The sequence below is a fragment of the Dermacentor albipictus genome, chromosome 1 (genome assembly GCF_038994185.2).
Source record: "Dermacentor albipictus isolate Rhodes 1998 colony chromosome 1, USDA_Dalb.pri_finalv2, whole genome shotgun sequence".
Classification (NCBI taxonomy): domain Eukaryota; kingdom Metazoa; phylum Arthropoda; class Arachnida; order Ixodida; family Ixodidae; genus Dermacentor; species Dermacentor albipictus.
In genome coordinates this window covers 491923076-491933959 of record NC_091821.1, presented here as the reverse complement: position 1 = coordinate 491933959, position 10884 = coordinate 491923076, and the positions used below count along the sequence as shown (strand labels likewise).

Sequence of the window (10884 nt, the reverse complement as noted above, 5' to 3'; positions counted from 1 at the left end):
CCTCTGCCTTTTGTAAATGGTAATGCGCGATCGTGAGCTCAATTACATGCACCGGGTGGCCGTCGTTAGGCCCCAGCAGCAACCTGGCGAACAGCCGCAACAACGGCAGCACTAGGTGCAATGACATGTGATCCAGACAAGGTGGTGCAGGGGTGAAACTAAAACCAGGTGCTTGTAGTGCTTACTGACTTCGCTTTGCGAGACATGTACAAAGGGGAGAACACATCTTTGATCGGTAGCTCTCGAGAAATGTTGTCTGTCGCACGGAATAGCTAAACCTCGAGGCGTTCAGCAGTACAAAGGTTCAAACGAGAGGCAATAGCGGTGCGATCACATCTCGAAAACAAAGGTAACCGTGGCAAGTTGTGACCTCCAGTAAAATGTATGTAAAAGCTTCTCTATTCCTACCAACATTATTTTGGTATGTACGTTAACATTGCCGTGTAATAAATCTATGTAATTTGGAGATTAAGAACAAAGTCAGGAAAAAAGGTAGACATCTTCATCCCTTCTATGTGTTCTTTGTTTCTTTGGGAAGACGCTGTTTTGTCCACGACCCAAGTCTGCACCTTCTCGTACTCTCTCCACTTCCTTGGTTTCTTTTTGCGATGCTTTGCCGACTTTACTGTCTCAGCAAATAAACCAATCTTCTGTTTTGGTCTGTTTCACGAAGCTTAGCCTAACCAGAACCAGCGGCCGCAGCACGTGCACATGCAAGGCAAGCATCAACGGGGAGTGTAAACATACTGCTGCCTGCATTGCTGTTCATTATCAGTGTTGAGCACAAAGAGTCACGGAGGAGCCACAGCGAGAGCTGGGGCATGCCGACAAAAAAATTCACGCAGAAACTCCTCTGGTAGTTGTCCAAGCATGGGCAAACATTGTGCCACTTGCTCATCTCCATGCAGCCCACTGTCGTTGTCAGTGTTATGAAGCTTGATCCGACCAGTGTCAAGCTTATCAACCCTTATCAGTCACCATTAAACTTATCGGACTAGATCCGGCCCTCATCAACCTTTATTGGTCATCCGCCTTATCGGACTTGATGCGACCCTTATGAACCCTTATCGGTCGGTATCAAACTTAATGGAATTGATCCGAACCTTATCCACTCTTACCTATCCTTATGAACCTTATCGGACATGATACGACCACTATCAATCGTTATTAGCGCTTAATAACATCAGAATTGACCCGACCATTATAAGCCCTTCTCCCTCTTTAGCAGCTTATCCATCCGTGTAGAGCCATATCAATTGCGATAATACCCATATAACCCCTCATCACTCCTTATCATCCTTATCAAGTCATTGAGTGCTTGTCTGTCTGTGATGTACGACGTGAGGCGCATTAGCCCTCATAATTTGGTGCACGGAGTAAGGTAAACAAGAGCACCGACTCCGACGCCGCGAAACGCATTCGCTCGGGACAAACCGTGGAACGCCGGGGGTCACGCTCATTCCTTTGCTCGCTCACTCTGCTTCTCGTCACGGTCTCGCACATGCTTTCTCCTTACCTTCCACTTTCCGCCGGCTGGATGGATGGATGCATGTTATGAGCGTCTCCTTTGGAACGGGGCGGTGGGTTGCGCGACCAAGCTCTTCTGATTACAATCTTAAAAGGATTGCACCCTTTGGAGTGTATATTTGTCCAACAACAACAACCGCCATCTGCTCCGCCCGCGTCTCCCCTCCTGTAAGCTTGGCGCTCGCTACTTTCCTGTCGAGAATGCTGCGTCACACTAATAACGCGTATGCTGTTCGTGACTAGGAAGTACCGGGCTCGCAGCGTTACAAAAAGGAAACGCGGGCAAGACAGATGACGATCACTGTCGTGGGACAAGATAAGCCCCAAAGGGTGTAAACGTTCCTAAGAGCGTATACTGCCTCATGTCATTTCTACTCTCATCGCGTAGGGCCGTCTGCGAGGCGCGTGTAAATCATTCAAAAGCTTGCTTCCAGATGCGCACACGCTGAGTGGCGGAGGCAGGCGACAACGGCGGTGCAGAACGGGCGGTGCGGCGTGCGTAGAGCGTGTCGTCTGCTAGAAAATCCGACCCTCACCTGCGTTAATTTGACAGCGATCAAACACAAGAAATATATACGCGCAAAAAATATAAGCGGAAATAAACGCATGGTACCGCATTTCTGCACGTATTCGAAACATCTTTGAACGTTTTTCGAGGAAGCAGACGAAAAATAATACTGCGCAAGAAGGCACAACAGACGTACTTGTTTTTAATGCCTGAAAGAGCGCGAAAGAGTAGAAATTTTCATATTCCTCGCTTTGTTTACCATGTCTGCAGCATGTTTATACATGCCTGACGAAATAAGGTATTTTAATACTTATGCGCGACGAGAAGAAGAAACAGGAAAGGAAACGATGAACGATGTTACCTGCTGCAAATATGGGTAAAACGAAGGATAGGGGGAATATTCGCTCTGCATGGCGCCATCTAATCCGCAGCTGCTGCACCAGTGGAGACAAAAAATTGCTGAATATCAGCTACCATTTGCAGCAAAAAACAAAATATGTGCGCGACACTTCGAGATGCACCTTAGTTTTGACAGGTACTTCAGCGATGTATAGAAATTGCCTCGACTTCGAAAGGCAGCCGTTCCTTCAATTTTGGAGGGAAGCCTGGCACAACTCAATGGTTCAGAATGTCAGGAGAAAACAGAAGACACCGATGAGGAAGGACAGGAGGAGATTAATTTGTCTACACCTATACTCGGTGTGGGCGCCTTCCCTTCTCTAGCCACGTGCCGTAATGAAAATTCTCAGCCTTGCCTTCGAGAGGAGTTCAATAGATGAGTCGTTCTGTTGACAGCCCAGCAGGAATCTGTTAAGCAAGGGGAATAGTTTGAGTGTGCCTTCAAAGGAAGAATGCGCAAAAAGCGGCACAAGCAGCTCCACTGCTTGAAACGGCAAGACACACTCCCTGAATAGAGATCAAAAGTTACTTTTGCAGGCGATTTTTCTGCATCCTGAAAGAGTCAAGCTTCCGCCTTCATGGGACCACTACAAGGTAGGAAAAATTGCAAAATCAGATAGTTGGGTGCTGCTCCCCAAGCAGAACGACGGTTTTTGTAAGTGAAGACACAGTTCCTTGTGTAACGAAGTGCAGCTATGTCACGGAAGGCTTTCATGAAAAATCATTCGAGGCATTTATAGTAAACTCTAATTTCAATAACGCAATCGACCTTGAAGCACAACCGACTACCACCGAAGACTTCTAGCGCATGGTAGTGACTACTGACAAGATACAGATGTGCAGGGGTGGTCCTGCAAAGCAGGAGCACCCCGCTGCGAACGCTCAGGGTGCTTACGTGGACTCTTTGGTGTGAGGACGCACAGAAGGGGCACAATTTACAACACTGACCGGTGTTCGCACTGTGAAAGACTTGCGGGCACATTGCGTTGCCACGCGATGCCGAGGACAACTTTTCGACGAATGTACACGAAGGAACAATTCACCATAAGCTGGAGACAGGATCTTAGCTTCTCTTGGGAAGTTCATAAGCAGGAAGCCCTAGCAGGATTTCTACATTATAACGTTTGAATGAGAATGTGGCACTGTGGTTTGCAAGAGAACCGGGTGACACGGGAAGCTTCGCGAGAAAAGAAGCAAGCGAAGCATCTTTGCAGTTGGTGGATGATCGCATAAAACAGGGATAAACATCACCTTCGTGTTATACACTCTTTTTCGCTGTCGTCTCTCAGCGCTTGAGACTACACGAACTGCCGTTATATTCCCCTCCCATTTTCCTAGTTTTTCCTTCGGTCTTGGTTTCCGTTTTCGGCTTATATTTCCCCTTCATGTGCCTTGTATAACTAGATGCAGCCCACCTTACAAATATCCTGCATTTCGCCTGTATAGAATTAACAAAAGAACATTATACGAACACTTGCTCCTTCTGATAGCGTCACTCCATGAACCGCAAGCGCTATGCGCGCTACAGGCGTCAGGGAATGTGCGGAGCAGACGACAAAACAGATAGGCAAGCAGCAGGCGCGAAAACACCTCTAAACACGACCGTGCGATGTACAACAACAGAGAGACCCGAGCTTGGTCCGCACGCGCTTCTACTTCTTTGGCTTGCTGGAAGACATGCCTCTCCGATCTACTGTTCTTTCCTCATCCGTAGCACCGTCTGGCTAAGGTGCTGTCAAGAAGGAGTCAATTTTTCATAATCTGTCCCTTCCAGACGAGCAGAGTCGGCGCTCCTGTCGTATCTTACTCCATGGCTCGGTGGCCTTTTCGTCGGTGAAGGAATGCCCGAACGGAACGCTCCTCTCGCACTCACCGGTACGCAAAGGGGATGTGGCGTGTTTATCATTACATTTCCCCAAAAGCAGAACTTTTCTGATTTCTACAATGCACCAAGTCGGCTCTGCGTGTGGTTCTAGAGATGGCTTTTACCACCATCACCAACTGTTTCAACAGAGCCTTCATAGCAACAATCTTTTACACATAACTTTTTTATAGTGATTAGTCTTACGTTACGGACAGGTTTCGTCGTTGGTTAAATATACAAATGCTTACGCATTTAATATATATCCCTGAGAGAAAATACTACAGAAGAGTAGGCATTTGTGCTGGTTGGTTCATGATTACGAGCAGTAAACAGCGCTAAACAACAAGACAATGAGAGTGACACAGACAAGAGCGCTGACTAACAACCAAGTGTCTTTATTCTTTTAGTCAGCATATATATATATATAAGTTTACTCGGGCGTGCCACAAGGGTCAGTGCTTGGACCCCTTTTATTTCTTATTTACATCAATGATCTCCCTTCCATTGTATCATCTAACATTCTTTTGTTTGCTGATGACTGTGTTGTTTTCCGCGAAATAAAATCCCCCGACGATGCTAACATTCTTCAGCGTGACCTCTCTAACATTTCTCGTTGGAGTAATGAATGGCTTATGGAACTTAATACTAATAAGTGCAAAATTATGCGAATATCAAGAAGTGCCAACTCACCGCCTGTATACTACCTAAATAACGTTGCGTTAGAAGCGGTTACTTCATATAAATACCTGGGTGTTAATATTTCTGCTGACCTTAACTGGACGCGCCATATTGAATACATTACTAACAAAGCTAACCGCATGTTGGGCTACGTGCGCCGTAACTTTTCCAAAACTCCATCTTCTTTGAAATTACTGCTTTATAAAACACTAATACGTTCTAATCGGGAATATGCCGCCGCGATATGGGATCCGCACCATGAAAAACTGATAACCTTACTTGAGCTGGTTCAAAATAACGCTGCTCGTTTTATCCTGTCCAACTTTAACCGTACCGCAAGTGTAACAAGCATGAAAGCTAATCTTTCTTTACCTCTTCTAGCATCCCGCCGGCAGACAATTCGTTTGAGCCTTTTTCATAAACTATACCATCACCCCACGCTACGCGATTCCCTCATTTCATTCCCCAGATACGTGTCAAATCGCATTGACCATCGTCACAAAGTTGGCATTGAAACATGTAACACTAAAACTGCATTTCAGTCTTTCTTGCCTCGCACATCACGCGAATGGAACCGCCTTCCCGCAGATATAGTCGACATAACTGATAACCAGCATTTTCGTTCTGCACTAGCTAACATTGTACAACAGGAAGATGATAATACTTGTTCTGTAATATGCATTGTATTTATTTATGTATTTCTGTTTTGTAACCACTCCCCTCTTTAATGCCTTTGGCCTTGAGGGTTCAATAAATGAAAAATGAAAATAAAAAAATATACTCCACCGCTATCTCAAAGCACAGAATCAACAGCATTCAGCAAGCACAGGGGCGAAAAAATTGGAGGACGCTTAAGCTTCGCCTTCAAGAGTGGGACGCGACAGCGTTCCCGTCGACCCGCCAAGGGGTATAAGACAATGCGCTACGGCACAGCAATCACTTACGATGCGCCCCGCATCGGACTTAGCGCCCACCTATCACGCGGTGAACGTCGAGCAACGCAGCGTTCGGCGCGACAATGAAACGTGCGCCTGAGCGAACGAAACGAACCAAAGAACTCGGTGTCTCGGAGGGAAAACGATCTGCGCCAGCCAAACGTCGTGATCGGCACGCGCAGAGAGATAGATAGTAATCTAAACCGGAAGCACGGCGAAGCGTCGTCAGGGGAGAGGGAGCCCCGCGACGCGCCTGGCAGCGGTCCCAATGCGCGCGCGGCGCGCCTCCTGTCGGGGCAGCGCCGTACATTGAGAGGAGGGGGTCTTCTGTGTTTGCCGCAAGATGGCTCTGCATGTGCGGAAAGCGCAAAAGAAATGCAGCGGAAACGCACTTCGCAACTCGTGTAATTGTGACTTCTGTACGTTACATGTTCATAATTACCGATATACACCGCAGTATAACTTTCCACGGCTGGTTTCGAAGGCAACACCGCATTCACTAGAGGCGCGTTTGCACCGCTTGGAAGCATCGAACTCGTGGCTGAGTGGTAGCGTCTCTGTCTCACACTCCGGAGACCTGGGTTCGATTCCCACCGGGCCAATGTTGGAAGTTGCTTTTTATTTATGAAGAGCCTGCCGTGATTTATCGCTCACGGTCAACGCCGCCGACGCCGACACCCGACGCCGACGACACCGGCTTTTCTGCGACACGAGCTCCTTAACGCTATCGCGTTAAAAACGCAATTAATGCGATAGGAAGGCAATCTCCTTCGGAAGTAGAGAAATAGAGAGAAGGCTTACACATGCTACGCCGCTAATATGAATGTGGAAAGCTTCGGAAATAAGACGTGTGAGATCATCGCGGTATTTTGACAGATAGGTCACATCTTTAAAAGACGGCTTGCAGCCGCATTCATGGCAATGCAGTGATAACTCACTAGCTCTACCCCGTTTTTGAACTTTGTTTGAGTGTTCGCGCATGCGGTCATTGATGCACTGCCCTTGGTGGCACATAATCTCAATGGAGAGTTTTAGAATAAGGGCCCCAATATGTTGGGGCCCCAAAGAGCTTTGCGGGTGTTAGCTTTGGGGCACGCAGGAGTGAAGAGATTTAGAATAGGGCTTTGCGTTTACGGATAGCATCTTGCGCTGACAGCGCCACTACGGCGTCTAAAAAAACGATTAAAATAATTAAATAAGATATACCATTTTATGACATGATTAGTAATTTTGACATGCGTGTATTTGCGTTAATTACAATTTAGAGGTTATTCTTCAAGCAGCAAACAATTAGTTGTGCTTAGTTTTGAGCAACAAAACCAACTTTACGTGCCTTCACCAGACAAGCTTAGCCGTGTTAGGCCTACGAGCCATAAAATCCACACTCGAATTCGGAATCAGCGGCGTCTAATGAATCAATCTTCATAACGCACGCTAGTTGAGAGAAAGCGATAACTGCAGTCATTTCTCCTAGCCGGCGAACTTCACGCGTTACCGCGAATCGAACCCAGTTTGGTGTTACGTTAGAGCCGTCGCTTCGATGGGTGCCGCCATGTTTGTTGACGCAAAGCTTTTGGGAACGCTATTTGAGCTCCCGCTAAATCGGTGAAATAGCGTTCCCAACGCAAAACCCAAACGCAGTTTGCGTCTCGCGCATGTGTAGTGGCTTCGACGCTATTTCTTTGGGGCCCCAAAACGTTTGGGGCCCCTATTCTAAAACTCTCTAATAACGTTGTCAGCAGGGCAGACGTTAGGTTGCTGTTCACTGCCAGAAATAAGTTAGGTAGCCTGTGCCATCAAGTCAATCGGGTGACCTAGAACAACAAAAAAAATGTTGTAAAAGGCGGCACTGAGAGAGGTTTTTTGGTGACTGTTGTGACTGTGCGGGTTATAAGACTGGTCTTTCATGCAAGCGTTTTTATATCGGTCAAACGGGGCGGCACAGCTTCACTGTCCGTCGGTTCCATGCGGATGAATCTCAGAAAAAATCGGAAAAACCTTATTCTGCTCCCACCTGGCGCTTACGTAGCACTAATTTCTTGTAATCTCAGATGTTAACGCTCAGTTAGGGAAATGGGCACCGAAATTTCATTCACTCGCCACATCGCACATATAGCAAATTGTCTTACTTTGCCGAGTTGACAGACGTTCCGAAGAAGGGCAGTCCAGTGCTGAAGTACGTGGACTTGGGCCGAGCAACACAGCGGACAACCAGAGGACCAACCGGTTCTCTTCCTTTTTCTCGTCTTATGAACGTGTGGCTGATACCCACTATGGAGAATTGGCTGATACCCATGTAAGCAAGGAATAATGATAGTATAAACGAAATCTCACTTTCCTACTTACGGAAACTCATGAATTCAATGAAAAGGACGAGCAATATAAATGACGTAGCCAAAAGTAACATATAATAAAATAATAATAATAACAATAACGGGAGCAGATCTAACTTGGCAATTTCTTTGAATCGATAATACGTTTCTCAACGGTGGCGCAAATATCCTTATGACTGAAACCGACAGTCGACGTTCCATATAAAAGGACAACGCAAATTGGCCAAATGAGAGCAATTTCGCAGAACACGAATTTGTGGGATAATTGTTTGCCCATTATATTGAAGAGGCAGCATGGCATAAAGAATTGTTCAGTTGTTTCGTCTTCACTGCAGGAAATACAGACAGGCGGATGCTTGAAACTAGGCCTTTGTAAGCCTGGAGTGTAATCTTACAATTGTTCGGAAAGCGAACGGTTGACTTCGCCACTTGAGTCACTAAAAGAGCCACTACAGTGACTGAGGTCGAAGAACAGTAGGACTCTGGGGCCAATAGAGGAGTAGGTGATACTGTGCGCTAGTCCAACAGTAAAACCCGTTGGGGGGCTACTTGGTGCATAGCTTTCAATAGAAGAAGCGCCAAAAGGGACGGAACCCAAGAACTGTGTGCCGTCAGACAGGAAGCGCCTTTTCCTGTCTGTATTTCTTCTTGTGCGCCGTCACTTTTGGCGCTTATTCTATTGAAAGCTAGTCCAACAATTGCACAATGTTTCTGCTTGCTCAATAAATATAAATTAAATATTATGTTACAAGCCTTAAAGTATGAACGTGTGGTGCCGGACGTTTACGCAAAGCTTCAAGTAACTTATTAATGTAATTCATTTTCATTCTGAGCCGAGAGGTGTCGTACGCGCAAATGAGTGCGCAGAGCGCAGCCCATGGTCGTTTGCTACTAGGAGCTTGCACTATGCATGGACCGGGTATGTACTGCGAGCACTTTCTATGTAGCGAGTGCAGCAGAACGGTGACTTGGCTCTTACCTTTACTAATGATCCATGTCAAATTTCCCGTTTTGTTTTTCGCCCTTCGACCATGGCTCGGACATGACTCGGTCGCACACCGTGGCGCTGGGTAATAGCACGTTGTCCGAAGGGGCACTCCAAAGGGTGTAAGCTGTTCTATGCTGATAACGCGCGTGCCGTTCGTTACTGGAAAGTTCCGGGCTCGCAGCGTTAAAGAAAGGAAGCGCATCAAGGCGGATGACGATTATTGTTGTGTGGCAGAAGGGGCACGCCAAAGGGTGTCAACTGTTATTAGAGTGTAAAGGACTGGCTCGGAAGCAGTGTAGTCTACTGACACATTGAGCCTACTGACGCGCACAACATCAATGGATGCCTGAGTAGAGGGTGAGGTCGATTTCACAGGAGCAATTTCGCACGTCCCTGGCGTCTCGTGGCGCAGCACGAGGTAGGGCCCCGCGTATTGCGTAAGGAGCTTCTATGAAAGTACGACGAGACGAGAGGGCGACCAAAGGAGCACGTACACACCAGACGAAAATTGTGCGTCACGATTGCGGGCGTTGTACAGACGCTGCTGGGTGGTTTGCGAGGTTGTCAGTCGAGTACAGGCGAGCTCGCGTGCATGGTCAGCGAGGGCGACGGCGTCGCACAGATATTCGCTCATTGAGGTCGCAGCAGGAGGAAGTGCAGCATCAAAAGCAAGGTTGTTTCGCGACCGTACAATACATAAAATAGAGAAAATCTGGTGGAGACGGACCGAGAATAAATGCACGCAAATGTGACGTAAGGAAGGACAATGTCCCATCCTAGTTCATGGTGGTTCTTCGAAACGTGCATGGACAGCATATCTGTGAGGGCGCGGTTGAAGCGCTCCGTGAATTCATTGGTTTGAGGATGGTATGAGGTGGTCAGATTGTGTTGAGTGGAGCCGGAGTGCACATTGCTGGCGATGACTTTTGACAAGAAGCTACGAACATGGTGAGGAAGCAGTTGTATCAGGGTACAATGAAACAATGTCATGCAAGAGAAAGTCTGCGACTTCAGTGGCTTAACAGGTCGGGGGGGGGGGGAGCCCGAGTAATCACGTATGGGTCGGCGTAATCAGTTGCAACAGCTACCCTTGTTCTCGGAGGACGACGGGGGAAAAGGGCGAGGAGGTCTACTTCAACGCAAAGGAACGTTTCCACAGGGGCGGTGATCAGCCGGAGATGGTCGTCTGGTAGCACGTGGGGGGTTTCCCTACGCTGGCAGGAATCGCAGGCAGAAGCATAGCGTCTGACGGAGCGAGCGAGACGGGGCCAAGAGAAGCGGCGGCGTACGCTGTCGTACATCCGAGTAACGACAAGATGCGCTGCAGCGGGTGTGTCATGGAGCTCAAACAGCACAGTCCGTCGTGGATGCATAGGCACGACAAGAAGAAGATCACATCTACAAGGCAGGAAGTTCCTTCGGTACAGAATGCTGCCATGGAGGACATACCGGTGAACGTATGCGTCAGTAGGTGCAGAGTGTAGACGCTCGATGAGTGCTCGCAGCGATAGGTCTTGGTACTCGTCGGCGATGTTCGCGAAGGCAGACACAGAGATAGTGCCGGTGGCGGTACTACTGTTAGCGTCTTTGGGCTCATCGACCGGGTAGCAAGACAGGTGACCAGCGTCCTTGTGGAGAGAGCCAGATATTTA

At 47.7% G+C, this 10884-nt stretch overlaps 1 protein-coding gene across 1 annotated transcript in view; it reads right to left on the bottom strand.

The window, feature by feature from the left end:
- The window catches only part of LOC135911956 (neprilysin-11-like), a 149296-nt gene extending 141089 nt beyond the window's left edge, over positions 1–8207 (bottom strand). The window contains exon 1 of the mRNA XM_065444320.2: positions 8041–8207. Coding sequence (XP_065300392.1) covers positions 8041–8207 — 167 coding nt within the window. The remainder of the gene's footprint in view (positions 1–8040) is intronic.
- Between the last annotated feature and the right edge of the window lie 2677 nt (positions 8208–10884).